Source organism: Haemaphysalis longicornis, unplaced genomic scaffold, assembly GCF_048455015.1.
Source record: "Haemaphysalis longicornis isolate Haplotype H1 unplaced genomic scaffold, Haemaphysalis longicornis Haplotype H1 scaffold_5, whole genome shotgun sequence".
In the NCBI taxonomy this organism is placed as follows: domain Eukaryota; kingdom Metazoa; phylum Arthropoda; class Arachnida; order Ixodida; family Ixodidae; genus Haemaphysalis; species Haemaphysalis longicornis.
This window is the reverse complement of record NW_027526385.1, coordinates 30,611,175-30,627,762: the sequence shown is the minus strand read 5'-3', so window position 1 is coordinate 30,627,762 and position 16,588 is coordinate 30,611,175. Positions and strand designations below refer to the sequence as shown.

General features: G+C 44.6%; 2 protein-coding genes across 2 annotated transcripts in view; one reads left to right on the top strand and one right to left on the bottom strand.

Moving 5' to 3' along the window:
• Positions 1-16,588, top strand: part of LOC144138025 (uncharacterized) — a 490,339-nt gene that overhangs the window by 353,622 nt on the left and 120,129 nt on the right. The window lies entirely within an intron of this gene.
• LOC144138018 (fatty acid synthase-like) overlaps positions 1-16,588 on the bottom strand; it is a 57,925-nt gene that overhangs the window by 12,106 nt on the left and 29,231 nt on the right. The window contains exons 14-21 of the mRNA XM_077670054.1: positions 14,726-14,980; positions 13,479-13,652; positions 11,207-12,431; positions 7,978-8,132; positions 5,811-6,017; positions 4,695-5,024; positions 4,105-4,224; positions 964-1,322 (exon numbers count right to left, since the gene is read on the bottom strand). Of these exons, the coding sequence (XP_077526180.1) occupies positions 964-1,322; positions 4,105-4,224; positions 4,695-5,024; positions 5,811-6,017; positions 7,978-8,132; positions 11,207-12,431; positions 13,479-13,652; positions 14,726-14,980 (2,825 nt within the window). The remainder of the gene's footprint in view (positions 1-963; positions 1,323-4,104; positions 4,225-4,694; positions 5,025-5,810; positions 6,018-7,977; positions 8,133-11,206; positions 12,432-13,478; positions 13,653-14,725; positions 14,981-16,588) is intronic.

The following is a 16,588-nucleotide window of genomic DNA, read 5'->3' as shown; positions in this document are numbered from 1 at the left end:
TTTGAATTTTTTTGGTCGCTACCGCTCTTACCAGTGCCCGGAAGCAGGGCAGGCATAAAACGAGGCTGTTGTGTACCGTGCCAACTCCTTTTTGCATTCCGCCGTAAGCACTGCGTAAGTGGTAGAGTATATTCCTGTTGCATTCCTAGCCATTCTTGTGAGCCGATATTATGCAGCCTCTAGCCCTTTAACTGCCATTACCGAGATAACTCGTGAAAACACCCACGCGCAGCCCCTGCTACTCAGGAGAATACTCGTGTTGCTTTTTAAACTAGCTCTTGCCACTCCCGAGACAACTCGTGCGAAAACAAAATTGCGTTCATGTCCCGCCATCTACGGACAGGTCACCTAAACACATAGAACTTGTAAAATAAATTTTAGACAACAGTTGGAGCGCACGTTTTTACACCGGCGTCGCTTGGTATCGGCAGAGCGCAGCAGCCATGGGCAGTCAGCGCGCGACGTGCGTCCGCGCTTTGACGGACGAAGCAATTCAAGAACTGCTGATTAATGCCGACTCAGATGAAAGTGGTAACAATGAAGCAGCTCAGGTAAGTGACCCGTCATGCGACGACAGCGAAAAATGCCACCGAAGAGTTCCACACCAAGAAGGTTTTCTAAACGGCTGTACATCCAACTTAGAAGATCATTTTGTTATATTGTGGTAATTATATGCAATTAGTAAGCCTTTCTTATTTGAATAGGATAATCCTGAATAATGGTGCATTACTGGCAAGAAATTTCCACTGAACCAACATTAAAAAATACCCGGCAGGAGGTGAGGAGCAGTCAGAAAAAAAACCCGGCAGTGAAAGGGCTAGGAATGCAATGGTGATTGTAAGAAAAAAACACAGCGCTGTTTTAGGAGATATGATGAAGACAGTTCAGTTTAAAAGGAAAACGGCGGATCAGTAAGATCCTAGCGAAATTGTATCGATTGTCAACAGGTTGATGTACACATACCTCAAGAACCACTTTGCCGATGTGCTTTCCAGAAGCCATGAAGTGGAAGGCATCAGAGGCTTGATCCCTATCGAAGAGATAGGTGTCCAGGGGCCGAACGGCTCCGAAGGCAATGCCATGTCGGACGTGTTGCGAAACGCGGCTTCTGACCGCAGCCACAGTGGTGTTGTCCCCGAAGAGACAGTTGAGCGAGATACCGTGATATGTAATGTTTTTGAGAAGTGCAGACTTTCTAAGTGAGACGTCCTCGCGTATGCCGTCGGAGGGGTTGATGTCCAGGAACCGGCCTTGCGGTGAGACGCAGCGCAAGGCACCTTGGAAGCTTTCTTTCGTACCGCAGTTTAGCACGATGTTCACGCCTGGTATTTTGAAGGGGGATAATTTGTGTGAGCATAAAATGATGAGAGCACCGGTAACAATCCCGGTAACAAATTTTACCGATAACAAATTTTAACCGATGCTATACTGAGCCAAATTAGAAGTACACTGAAGTCCTGGTTGACCACATGCAACAATCTTTATATTACTCCTGGCCCGTCGCTAACCAAGTGGGACATTCCTACTAGCTAAATAATTTACGCCTCAACCACGCCGCAAAATAAAATGGCATATTTAAAATACAGCACTTTTTTACTCGGGTGAATTAAAAAGTTGAAAATATGCGCGGTTCATTACTGCCCGATTAGCGACAATTCTAGCAAATAGATATGGTTATTTCTAATGGTAAAATTGAGTTTAACTGCTTAGAAAGACATAGTCATTAACCAACTTTTGTGGGACGCCTATTTGCCCATTTGAGTTTACTTAAAAGGTCATCATCATCATCATCAGCCTATCTACGCCCACGGCAGGGCAAAGGCCTCTCCCATTATTCTCCAATTACCTCGGTCCTGTGCCAACTGTGACCAGTTTATCCCCGCAAACTTCTTAATCTCATCTGCCCATCTAACTTTCTGCCGCCCCCTGCAACGCTTGCCTTCTCTAGGGATCCACTCTGTTACCCTTAATGACCAGCGGTTATCTTGCCTTCGCATTACATGCCCTGCCCACGTCCATTTCTTCTTCTTAATCTCTACTAATATGTCCTTAACACGTGTTTGTTCCCTGACCCACTCCGCTCTCTTCTTGTCCCTTAATGTTACACCTATCATTTTACGCTCCATTGCCCGCTGAGTCGTTGTCAATTTAAGTTGAACCCTCTTAGTGAGCCTCCAAGTTTCTGCCCCGTAGGTGAGTACCGGTACCGGTAAGATGCAGCCTTAAAAGGTAGACCGCCGCATTGAACTTTCTCAGTAGTATTAGGCAAGCGAAATGGTGGTTATGACTGAAGCAGCTAGACACAAGTGCAGAGGACGTGCTCTCCGGCCGTAGCACTTTTTACGCCTGAGACAGGTTGGAGCACTTAACAAAAGGCGTGTGGTAACTTATAAGCTAACTTGATTTCAAATAGTCCTTCGTGATAAGAAATCACAGGAAATACCCACAGCTCAATTTTTAAATGGTTTTAATAAGTCTAAAAATGAAGCAAGCTCACACTAAAGCGTAAGACTTGAAATCAGGAAGGTTGAAGTTCACGATTGCAGCCGACTTCCTTCTTCGTCGCTTCCGCAACGACCTCTATTTCACCATTGTTTCTATAAGTGTTAGCGTCCTTAATTTTTTGGAAGTGATAGTCATTGCACATCATCTTAGGGGCGCGTACTACGCTATGAGGAGTCTTTCTCGTTCCGAGCAAGTGTTGCCACGTTTGCGGTTCAAGCTATATTTGTTTTGGCCTATCTTGGCCAATGTCTCTGAGTGGGTATACTTGGATTGACAAACGTGCGCACGGGACGCTGGTCAGTCATCGCGAGGAGCGCTCTCACGTGCGCCTGCTCGGAAATTTCTTGGTATTTTTAACTTCGGACACGAAAAATTACGATTTGTTGATAAGCTTCGCTGTCAAAGCGCATATTTGTCAAGGCTGGTAATGTAGTACGTGGTCTGTGCGGTAGGCGATTCTGAATTTCACGTCCGTCATAGCATCGAACCGGCTGGCAAGCACCGTTATTGCAAAGGTAAATTAGAGCGCTGACTCGAGTTTGTACCTGATTTGTTGGTCCGTACTATGCCTGGGAGTGATCAGCTAAGCTTTCGAGATAGCCGCATGGCGAATGTGCGCTTTTGCACAAAAGGTTGAATTAGATTTAACCTGTGACTGACTGGTATGACTGGCGTTGGCAAAATGGACGGCAAATAAGTTGTTGCGGGTGTCGTGGCCCCAAGTTGTTTTCGCACCACATGGGAAGCAGTCCATCGTGTGTACCCCTGTTCGGTATACAGAAAACCTGTTCTGGCCGGGTTAAAGTGGTCATTCGCTTCTAGCTCAAAGGACATACGTGGCCGACACATACGCTTATCTACCCTACACGAAGGAAAAAATTAAAATAAATCGTGATGTGCTATACCGGGAATCCGCTGCCGTGTTCGTGTTGGGATGGGCGTCACGATCGAATCCTTCTATAATGTTAAAACGACGTTGGAAATTCTTCCTCGTAGACCTAATTAGGCGGCTGTATGTACATGTTTTAAAAATTGCTCGCGACCCATGGGACCTGCTAGGTAGTAGAACGAACAAAAACTGTTTTGAGAGCCTTGAGCAACAGATACCGAGAGAGCAAAGGAAGCATCTTTACAATAACGTAGGCCTAGCAAAATTTACGCCTTTGAACCAAAGCAGCTATCATAATCATATACACAGATTTTGACTTGGACTAAAAGGTCCCCCAATAAGCAGTGATGAAATGTCAGTTCATGCTGAGTAATCACCAATGCAAGATGCAGTACCGAGCCGCTGTCACGTCACTTTGGATTCAAAAGAATACGTCGTCTTCGGTATCTACACTCCTGTGCGTGCGAATTTTTGCAATATTTTGAAGTCTTCTGGTATAGAGGAGCTTCCCACCAGATTTGCGTTTCAAGTTTATAACTTTACGTACGCAAACGGCCGCAGACGTCGGACGTAGTCAATTTGAAATAACGAGGAGTTTCACCAAAATTCTCACTTTGCAGGCGTGCCACATCTACACAGTTTTCTGGTATTTGTTTCCGCCTTTTCAGAATTCGGCGCCGCAAGCTTGTGAAATATCTTTGCTCATTCACCCCGGCCTTCCGTGTGTAGAAGAACGTGCCTTTCGAATGACACCTCTTTTGAGTTTACGATGTGGCACTCCTTCAGCTCTGGGAATCGGCACTTTAGGAAATGGTGCTCCTCCGAAGTACCTAAAAGAATTGCCAAGGAGGGAAATAGTGAGTTTGCAGGACTAAACTGGTTTCGGGAACATGTTTTGCTCCTGTCAGATTAGTGTCACGAACAAGGTGCCTACCTTTGGAAGGCAGAGAAAAAAAGTCTAGGTTCTAGCAGAAAGCCCCATCACTTACACTTCTAAAAGCACCTGACATTTTTTAGGAATGGGCCCACTAAGAACAGTAACAGTATCACAGAAAAATACTGACTGCGTAGATAAAACTAGGCTTCGAGGGGGGTAAAAAATACCCTCTCAGGTGTCGTGTTGTTCGTATTTTTTATAACAATAAAAAATATATTAACCATTTTTGCAGAGGATTTACGTGTGCCGTAATACGAAGGAATTAAGCCGACTACAGTAAGACATGCAAAACCGGGCATTGTTGACGGAGTGCTAAAATTTATTTCCTGCATTGTTTTTCAATCATCGATTGTTGCCACTCACCAACAGTTGTGAACACGGTGCACCCCATGGACAATGCGATGGAAATGGCTGCCTGGCCGACATCGCAGGTGCCTCCATGAACAAGAATGGACTCGCTAGGGCGCATGGTGCCCCGATCAAGCAAAGCGAAGTAGGCCGTAGAGTAGGCAACTGGAACACTGGATGCCTCTTGAAGACTCCAGGCCGTAGGAACTTCCCAGAGAAAGTCCACGTCGGCCACCACTGCAGTTGCCATGGCCTCTGATGCCACCAGACCCATGACTCGGCGTCCCGATGGGTCACGGCCCGAGAACTCCATCCCAAGAAGGCAGTCTGAAGTGGCCATGTTTCCTGAAGGAAAGAACAGTTGGAATTCTTGTTATAACAATAATCGCTCTTAAGCCACCTAAACAGAAACATTTTGGTCTGTTTGTGCTCGATGCGACCGTCCGGCCAAAAAAGAAGGTGAAAGAGTGCCACTCGACGTATATATAGGAGCGACCACTGGTTGATGATTGGTGATTGGTTCTAGGCAAAACTGTTGGTTTTGGTGCTTTCTGTGGCTGGCATAACTGTGCGCTAAACTTCTGCGAGCAACTTCCAACGTAAACAGCATTGCTGTACTAAGAGAAATATTCAGTCTCTGTCTTAGAAGTGCATATTTTACATATTCAAATGCAGCAAAACACTCTGGTGTAAGCTTCATCGTCCCGCAGATAGAGGTAAGGTCAATCAGTTGCGAAAATCTACCTAAACAAACGCCACGTCGAACTTTCATTAGATGTTGTTAACTTTACAACCTTGCCCTAAAATTTTACAAGTCTTACGGCGCAGGGCAGATACAGTGAAGCCCAAATATCCGCGATTTGTTTCACCTGCTGCTTACACTACTTTTAATTTCGTAATCGAGTGATTCATCAAAGGGTGTTTCAACAGCTTAGGAGTTTTTCTTGTCTTGGTTTGATGGGAGAGAACCTCGTGTGCTGGAATATAGCAAGCCCTGCTAGTGTAATTGCACCCTGGCAAAAAAAGGAACGAACGAATGGGCTGCTACCTTACACTGACCATTATTTTTGTTAAAAGAAATGAGCAATCGCAAGAAGGGCGTCTTCACAAGACATATATGTTTCAACTCACCGGGCAAAGGGTCCTGCTGGGGTATGCTGGTTTCAATCATATCTCGAAGATTGAGTGCGGCGTAGTACACACTGCACAGCACTCGCTCTTCGCTCTGTGCCGTAGATGGGAATTTGTACGGTAGCGACGACTCGTACCACTGTACACTTGCAAGGTCACCGGGAGCCATTTTCGCGTACGCGAACTGCGTGGTCTTCAGTGCACCATCTGTAATGTCCGGTATATACAACTTAATCCGGAAGCTAATGTATTACTGAACTAGTATCGTGAAGATTGCCTGTACAGTTTTTTTCAATGCTCCAAGCATGGTGTAATGTTGACGTGGAAAAAGAGTCGCGGCGCAAACTTCTGAAGCCTGAGCAAGGCGCGCCTACCTGACCGGGCCAGAAGTTCGCGTGCGAGAGGAACTAGTTGGTCGCAAATTTGTGAAGATCCATTATTGAATGCTTGAATTACTTCATTTCCAAAAGTTAAGCCGTTCTACGGATTGCCTAATAATTACACAACATACGCTATCACATAAGAATTTCTTTGACGAAACTTTTCGTAATGCGTAAATGTTGAACCACTTTGGTGTTTATGATTAAACACCAGCATTATGTTAAAAAATACGCATTATGTTAGAAAATACGCAAAGTGTTGTTACAAAGTAGTATGTTTAGAATTTCTCAGATAAAGTCAGAACAAAACCGGCAGTGTCGCTGAGGGTTAACATCCTATATGAGGAGTGCTAAAAATGAGCTGAATTTTTTCCCCGCATATACTTAACATTGCATGTACTTAATATAAGGGAAAACATTGCACCCGGGATGTTGGATTAACTGGTAATACAGAACGGCTAATAGATTGATGTCGATACCCTCAATACTGTTATGTAGTTCTTCGTGTGAAACACAACGTCACTGATGTCAAGACTGAATAAAGTTTGTCCCCATTTGTACGAGCCACCGGCACTGCGATTTTTTAGCGGGTTGGGGCTAGAATGAAAATGTTTTTGTTCCGAAGGGCATTGCCAATTTTAACAATATTCTCGGAGGCAGCGTAAGAAAAAGAACTTAGTGAAGAAATTAACCGCAACAAAACTAATTGTGCACAAGAGGTGAACACGTATTGTAAACATTATTTGAAAACACAACCGAGAGCGTAGCACAAGAAACGGAACGTTAACACAAAATTAACTTTGACGAAAGCCTATTCGCCTTAAACGCACCAAAATCTTCGCAATCACTACCTTTTATTTAAAAGCAAGGAACGCGCCTGCGTTAACAATGTGTGGTTTGAGGACAGATTCTCTTGCCACAGCACGCGGGACAAAATATACAAGGAGTGCCAGGGGCATCAATTAGTTCAGCGGGGACCTCTGCTGGCACGTATGATCAAAAGCACCAAAGGTAGGGTTGGAAATGAAAAAACGTGAAACGTTGTGTTCCCTATTCGACAAAAGCGCCAAGCACCAGGGATTCCTGTTTTCCCGTCTAAATACGGTTGCTGGTGTCCACACACTTAAACTTTTGCTGAAGTTGTTCTAGTGCTTTGTTCGCTCCTTGTCAGAAACATTTCCGCATGTACCGAAGGACAACTCTGCAGCTCTCTAAAGTAGCAATTTTTGCAAACACTACGGGAGCTTATGAATGTTGTCCGAGAAAGTTTTTGGCAATAAAGTAGTGTTAGGCACTTCTGAGCACAATATTGCTCATTGCTTCAATAAAAGATAGCCACATCCTACCCGCTGAGCGTAGAAAAAATTGGTTCTCAGTGTTGTTTTTATGCCCCCGAAACCGTGTGGATACGCTACGTTATCTTCACGCAATTTGTCGTGTCTGGTACGCCTCTGTGAGATTTTCAAATGGAAGTATTATTCGCTAGGTCTTTTACCAGGTAAGAGTGGCATTTCGGTAGAAGGCTACCTTAAGCTTGGCAAAATTTTTATGCATTATCTAACAGCGCAGAAATTATAGGTATTTGAAATCAAGGGAGAGGCGGTGCAAGCAATTCTTTATAAAAATGTTAAATGGCTATTCTTCATTCCTCTTTTGCCCATACCTGCAAGATTCTTTCACTTATACAAACGCTCGATATGGTTTAGGCAACCACATGCCTGGCGTTTCTTCTTAAACCGAGAAAACTAATCGCATAATGGATTGTGAGGACGGTCGAATAGCCTTACGGGACTGCGTTGTGATGTGCCTATAGGATCCCCACTGTCCATCACAGTACACGTTCATGACGAGATCTTTTTCCAAGATGTCTATGTATTCCGGGTTGCTTGGGCTGAAGTTCAAAACTTTGTCGGATGCGCAGTGGCTTGCATCCAACACGCACCTGGAAGCAACAGAATCACTGACGGACGAAGATGAGGGGATGCCGCGTTTTACGACGAAACGCCCGGCAGAGTATCTGGGAAAAGCTACTCGCAGAACTGCCTGCAAGGGCGGCACAGAAAAAATGAGCGACAAGGCGAGCGCACTCTAGTCACCGTTCGCCCTGTCGGGCTTTTTTTTTTACTGTCCCGTCAGTGTGTGCAGTTATGGGCTTAAATGTGTAAAACCACCAATCCCAACAACACGCTTTGCCAACCTGGGCAAATGTTTACACTATATTTGCAACTGAAAGTACAGTTTCCAAACGCGTCCCGGCCGCAAAAGCATTGCTTAACGTCGTTAGCAGCGCCTGCACAAACAGGGATAGTAAAAGGGTTGAAAGTTGGGCGAGTTGGTAATGATGTACCTCAAAAAACCAATCTGCGCGCAAATTAACGAGGACAAGAACACAGGAAGACAGCAGACGGGCAGATTCGCAACTAGTTTATTATTGCCAACATCAAAGCCTTAAATGCCCAAGCGCCCAGTCGACACGCCCCACATGCGTCTCAGTTCTCGGCGCACTCAGCCGCACGTGCAAAAAAAAAAACTCTGACATGCGTGACAGCCGCCGAGAACTGTGGCGCATGTGGGGCGTGTCGATTGGGCGCTTGGGCATTTAAGGCTTTGATGTTGGCAATAATAAACTAGTTGCGAGTCTGCCCTTCTGCTGTCTTCCTGTGTTCTTGTCCCCGTCAATTTGCGTGCAGTTTGGTTTTTTTTTTTTTTTGAAAGAGGAATAGAAGGTTGATGAACTTGTAAGGTCAGTACCCCAACCCATAGCCTTGTGAAGCTCCACAAAAAGTGCCGCTCGCAACCATGCCATAGTAGTTCTTTTCCAAACATCCAGCCTCATACACCAAGTGTGATGTAATTTGATCAAAATGGGTACTACTAAACTTCCCTTGTTAAAATACCTTCGAAGCTCACTGAAACGGCGTGCTTCATAGCACAGGTGTAGCTATTGCCTCCTGCATTAATTTAATAAAGACTTGTAGCTCAAAAAATTACCTGTAAAAATAAAAGAAATTAAAACCGTTCCACTTAACGTGAAATCTGTCGGAGGTGGAGCGCCGTTATTCGCCATAATGGGCTGCGGCGCCGTTATCTGCAAACTGCTACCACCCATCACGCTCTTCGCCCCCTTGTCCCACTCCAGTCTTGATTAATTGAACGGAGGTTTGTCGAATACAATAAAATTTTTCGGCTTCGCAGTGCTCGCGCGCCTCCTGCCTGAAACAGCGCGAGCAGGACTTGTGTTCTTTTTGTACTTTCATCCCGCTCGTGCCAGCGCCTTACTGCGCAGTTTGGAACGCGTCGTTTTTTGCAGTTACGTTTTTCGCTAACTATCGTACAAACCAACCCAACGGTCGTTCTTAACTAAATGGCTGCCCGTTATATACACAGGTTCTGCCTCAAATGTACCTGCAGTTTTCTTTGCGCTAAAAAACGGCGAGATGTATGGTAAGCGCCGGTGCTTCAGGAGTTTTTAATGGTTATGACTATATAAACCATTCAGTTTTCGAAGCCTGCGTAGGACACCGTCAGAGTACGCCGTGGGGCTCTACATGGGTACGTTATGTCGCTGCGCTTGCTGAATCCGGTAGTCGCTCGACATTAAAGCGTTACAGCGAGCGAGCATCGACGACACGGCGAGCCCGTAAACTGCCCTACACTTAAAAAAAATTGTGGCTTCATGGTACCAGCGTGCTTTCCAGTCTGTGACGGCAAAAAACATTGCGCTCGCAAAATACCTGTCTCCCAATGCACTCTTGTACACACTGTAATAATGGTGGTTTGTTTGCCTGCCCCATGACAGGTCACCGCATGGTAGGATGACTGAATAGCCCGTAACCACGATCCATAAACAGTACTGGAACAGATACGGTGTGGCTCTATAGAGCTTGCGTATTCCCCTCCCACAAGAGTTAACTTAGCCGTGTGGCTATATGAGATATTGAATATCGCAAGGACACTCATTATTATCCCCCATCCTAAGCTGAATGTTATTGATTTGCTGCAGATCACTAATCGATGACGAGTTTGAATGTTTAGTGCTACGACACCGAAAGAGCTCCGAAATTCCAACACCAAATACAAAATGTTTCCTTCGATGTGCAGACGTGTTTGCAAGAAAGCGTATTGCAATATACGAAGTAAAAAAAATTATGAGGGGTGAGCATCATCACCCACAGACATGCTGCTGGCAGCTATAACTAGTGCAGCTTCTCCTCGCCTATAAAGAGCAGGCAAAAGAGGGAAGAGGCTTGTGTTACAGTGATGGGGGAGAAATTTGACCAATCACGGGAATCTCTACTGTGTGACGCGTAAAGGCGGCCAGAGTGCCGGCGGGCAATGGGAAAAACAATGAAGGGTTGGGAGGTTTTGCAGTCGAACTGTGTAATTTCTGCTTCCTCTGTGATCATCATCATGAAATGGTTTAGGTCCACCACAGGACGAATACCTATAACATTGACCTCCAGACACCCCTATTCTGCGCGGCCATACTACATTCTTTGCCTTCATATATTCCTATTTTGTTCCTCCATCGAACAGAATTCCGTCCCCTTCTTCCAGACTGGATCCTAGGTAATTCCTTTGATACCAGGGTGGTTGAACGGTTGTCATTTCATCTAGCTACATGGCCAGCCCAATTAGAATTTTTTTAGGTCTGTTCATTGATTGTGTTCCCATGGCCTTCCAGTGTCCATAAATTTTCAGCCGTTGTTGGAAACATTCGTAGCTTTATTTTTGACAAAAAGTGGAAGTAGACTTTGATATTACGAAAGCAAAAAAGGTTTTCTTTCTTATTCTCGAAATGGTGCTACCAAATAGGATTAGCGGAACTATTTCGGTACCAAGAAAGAGAAAAAAGGCGTCCAAGGCATATATAAAAGTTTCCAAAAAGCTGTGGATTATGTTGGCGAAGCATTTATACCTAACAGCGGCCACACTACCAAGTGTGGTTTTTTAAGGATAGATTTGAATTGTGTGAACGAATAAAATGAAGGCATAATAGGTTCTGTAAAAGCCTACCTGATGTGCCTCCCGACACTCTCCTGGAAAAGGCATTTTGCAAGACCGATGATTCCACTGATCCCGGGGCCTTCCGCGAGAAGCCATAGATTTTTGCCGGGTTGCGCACGTTGGCATTTCAGGGCGCTTTCCTTGAGTGCGTCGACCCAGTCAAGATCAGAGCGTTTCACCGTGACTATTTCTTGATTGGCTGGTTCCACTGGGGAATTGCAATTTCGGAACAGCAGAAGGGATGACCAAGTGTTCGACTTATGCGCGACCAGTCGAAATCCGTTCTTTTCGAACTCCGCCTTTACATCTTCACATGTGAAAATTTTGAAGGGCGTTTCGCTAGCTGTTTTGAGGAACAGTTCTGCAGGAGTCAGCTCCGTGCGCATGGCGACCAGTACAAACGCATTTGTCCTGCAGTATGATGACAGTTTCTTTGGCAAAGAGTTGAACTCTGTGAAGTCACCGGTGTGTATTCTTGCGACGACCAAATCAGCTTCGGCGAGTTCACCTCCCGTGGAAAAGACTGCTCTAGTGTTCACTATCTTCATGCCTTCGCAAAGTTCCTCCGTGACTAGGCAGTCTGGAAACGTGTGGGCTATAGTATACTCTGTCTTCCGTCCTGTGCTGAAAATGGACAACGCCGAAAACACCCACGGTGCCAGCAACAAGCCGTCTTTCTCAAACGCAAGCTCCAAGATACTTATTTTGTTGGCGAACGTGTTTTCATTCACAATGTCTATCAGGTTCCTTAAAGGGTCTTCGCCGAAAAGGGCTGTGTTCAGCAAGTCAGCTTCGAGACCTTTTTTGTGATATGCTTGAGCTGACTGAATGCAGCTTGCCAGCGAAGATGGTGAGTCGCTCGGGGAATTGAGAACAGTGATCAGAGTTCGCAGGAGGCCATGATTCTCAGCGGGTTGCTCAGAGATGCAGTCCAGAGGTTTATCGGAAATGTCATGGAGCTCAGTAAGTTGATTACGTGGATGCGTGCCGTTCGGATAGCAACGGCTAAGAATGCGCTGTGTGATGTCAGAGCACATTTGAACGTACAGTTCCACGCAGGCCTGCCGTTGTAACTTGTCCGCATTACTGTCGAGGTAAGGAACGAAGCGATACTCTTCTAGGAGTGGCTTCTGTGGGTCACTCCAACGTGGAACGGGGCTGTATGTGACACTCCGCATGACGACTCCGCCGGCTGTGCATGTTTGGAGGCAGCGTTCGTACACCACGTCTACGCCTGTGTGGACAGAAAATGGAGAAGGAATAATAAGTACTGACTACCTATTCCCACGTGCGCCGCCGTTTTTGCACAGCTCTTAGATACAGGCCCACTTTTTATTGCAGTGGCTAAACCAACGCTCTAATCACTTGTCCATAATGGGTATGGACGAATTTTCGAGAAAATATTTTTCCAGGAAAAAAATTCTTTAGGTAAAAAAGTCTATCTTTTCTTGATTTAGAGCATCTACCCGCGTGAAAAGTTCCGTATATACGGAATTATGAGAATACGGAATTTATGCGGATTATTAGGCAGCCACGCGTACAAATGCAGATAATATTTCCAAAAAGGAACGAATCAAATGATTTGTCAGAATAAAAATGTCTGACATTGTTTTTTTTTGTTTCTGTCTTAATTGAAGCGCGAAATACGGCACAATATATTTTCCGTATGTTTTCTGTATAATACTCCTTATATGCATAACCCATTCGGAACATGCTTTGGCGTTTGTGGTGATCGTACAGAGATAAAACGCAGTCAACATTTTGATCGCCATATGCACTTTATTATTATGTGTTACGGACACATGTCGTGTGCTGATATATGGACTCGAGCGGTGCAAGACAGGAGCGGTTGGAAGTTAATGGGAGAGGCCTTTGCCCTGTGGTGGGCCTGAGTAGGCTATTTACGGCAAGCATGATGATTTTTGTTCCTATTCCGGATGTGTATCAGCAAAAGTGAAAGTTTTGTATTCCCATAATTCTGTATTTAAGGAACACTTCGGTAGGGTATTGACACAACAATGTTATTCTTTGTATTTTTACCTCGTGAAAGCTGGGCAATATACTTTTGCACCTAACCAACACACAGACAACATTGTTTTATGAGGGCCAGCGATGCAAATTTCCAGGCAGCCACATCGGTACGGTAGCTCCAACATGTGAACCAGACGTTAGCTTAACACATACAGCTGTTTCCTGTTTTTAAAAAAGCTTCAAGGTTTTGTTTTCTACCCCATACTAAACACTCCTTCAAAAGTGTGAAACAAAACTGTGGATCACTGACCAGCGTGTCCCACGTTGGCAGTGACACCTGCTTGGGCCTTTGGGTCTATGCAGCAGAATTCGATCTTGGTTGGCAGCGTCGATGTGCGCAGATGGTTGGTTAGGGAAACGAACTGGAGCATGGAGTCGAGAAATGTCACCCAGTTGTCCTCCCACTTGAGCTTACCATGTTGAACTAGAAAACGTTTATATAATGATGCTGATTAGTCACGTAGCAACTTTCGAGGAACATATATGGTGACCACCGACGCTAGAGAAGAAGAAGGTCGTTACATCAAAAATAGGCGCACTACAATATCGCCCTGATATCTGGCTCACGTAGCCGTTCAAAAGAGCTGAGATATCTGCTCTTCATAACTACAGCTTACACAAGTTCTCGCAAAAATAATCGATGCGTTTAAGAAAATTTCTCTACGAAAACTGCTGAATTGATGCCGTCCAGACGTTGTCGAAGAGCACACTTTTTAGCTTATTCTTGATAAACAAACAAACGAAATGCGTTTGTCCTTAAAATAGAAAAAAACTTTGTTTTCACATTCCTTTGCATCGGCCTTTTGCATTTAGCAAGTATAAACATACCAAAAATATAATCCTCAGATTTTTCCCGTACCTCATCCCCAGAATTTCTAGTATCAAAGAAGAGCCAAAAACTGCTCTCCGTGGTGTTGTTACCAAAATATAAAGCAGAAATTGCCACCTTTGTAAGACCTGGCTCTTCAAGGGATATTTGTTACATAATTACAATTGCTGAAGTGGATGCAGTCATGGTGGGAAAAGCGCTACAGCGACAAGGACAAGTGAGTACACGGGACAAAGCGCTTTGTCCCGTGTACTCACTTCTCCTTGTCGCTGTAGCGCTTTTCCCACTATGAACATGTACCAACACGCCCAGCTCGCAGTTCTTCTGGATGCAGTCATTGTAAGAACATAAACTAAGTATTCTATCGGCTTTAATGCTTTGGTACAGTATTTGGTGCCAATGGTTTGCGGGTGGAGACGTATTTTTAGGTCACATGGGCCGTTTAAAAAAACAAAATGAAACATATACTGCACACATAGGCGGTGGCTGCGCTGGTTTATACCATGACAACGTAAAATTAACTTTTTTATTAGTAAAATAAATATCGCGCTATCAAAGTTTCTTTTTGACAGTTGTCAGGGAAAGCATGTTTTAATATTTCCAGTGGCCACGCAATTGGTAACGTTTGAATAGATGTGCACAGGCGAGCTACACAAAAAAATACTTACTCTGAATGTCACTTTTTAGAATGCCTCGAAACACCCCCTTGTGTTCGGAGCCCCGCAGTCTTAGTTCCTTGTAGATGTCCTCGGCGCCCAGCTCGTATTGTATTGCACCTTCATTGTCGAAAGCAGGCCCCACGCTAAGCAGCTTCGATTCTTCCTCCGCACTGCGGATGTGACCACTGGCTGCAACTAGGTCATCTTTTTTCACTTGAAACAGTCCTGACTCGCGCATGACGTTCACCTGCAACCGGACGCTCCCTGTGAGAAAAAAAACACGTTTTATGTTTGTTTCCCGCACAGAATATTGGCTGCATGGCTGTCGCATCAGAGATATGACGCTCTTCTGCATTGTAATGTCGGTGCCTTATCGACAACCAGTGTACTTGACGCTTTCTCTTTATGTTTGACTCGGTGTAAACATACAGTGTGTTGCGACGATAACTGGAACACTTTAAAATTTTTTCCTGAGCGATCGGCCGCTCTGTTCGCGCCCAAACTTCACACAAAGGTCGCATTTTGTGGTCTATTTTGTTTGACACCGGGAACAACAACGGTAGTTACCTGTTTATTCTGAAAATAAATAAAAACGATTTTCGCCTATGGGAAAATGGCGGCGATTTGGACGTGCGAGCCCGAAAACCGGGTTTTCTGATCGTCTGTTAGCTCATTTCTAGGTGCATTTTCTGATCGTCTGCTGCACCATTTGGCTCCGTACGTGAATCCCAAACATGCGTTTCACTCTGCAGGTGGTTCCGTCGTTCCAACATCAACTTGCGCTGGCTCGCACGTCCAAATCAGCGGCCATTTTCCCATAGGCGAAAATCGTTTTTATTTATTTTCAGAATAAACAGGTAAGTACCGTTGTTGTTCCCGGTGTCAAACAAAATAGACCACAAAATGCGACCTTTGTGTGAAGTTTGAGCGCAAACAGAGCGGCGGATCGCTCAGGAAAAATTTTTAAAGTGTTCCAGTTATCGTCGCAACACCCTGTATAAATTGATCTGTTTTTGTTTTCGGTTACACACCAGTTGTGTGTTGGAGAAGTCCTTCTCATCCAGCTTCAAGAACCAAGCACAACTTTCGTAGAAAAACCACAACTTCTGTTCCGCAGTCAGCCTGCGATGTCATTTGCTCCGCAAAAACACGAGAAGAGACGCATACGCCGCCACTCAAAGAACCCTTTATTGGCCGCCACTAAAGGCGTGTATTTTAGGCAGGAGACATTATATTTATTTATGTATTTATTTATTTTTTTATTTATTTATTTATTTATTTAAGAACATACAGCAGGCGATGGAGGCCCAAGAAGGAGGGGCATAATGTAATAACAATATAAACCAAACGTTAATACAAACAGTAAAAAGCAAAAAGAAACAAGAACTGGAGTATAAAACAGTGAACGCTTGGCGCAACTACAAAGGCACAACTAAACATTTGCTTTTAATGAACCAAGAGAGTTTAGACAATTTTCGGGTGCGTTGTTCCAATCATTAATTGTGCGGGGAAAAAAAGAAAATTTAAACAGATTGGTAGAAGCGAACATTGGGGTTAAGAACAGAGAATGGGAATGACGAGTACGGCGAGTGGCAAGGGGTTTCAAGAAAGAACTACAATCTAAAGCACGTTTGCGGTGATAAAGTGAATACAATAATTTAAGGCGGAGAAACTGTCTTGTGGACTGCAAGGTTGGAATTCCGTTGTTACGCATGAGCTCAGAAACCGAATCTGTGCGATGAAATTTTGAATAAACAAACCGAATAGCTCACATTTGGATCTTAATAATAAGTCAATATTCTTTGATGTATGAGGGTCTCAAACAGCCAAGCATACTCGAGTTTAGGTCTAATTAGCGTTGTGTATGCAAGA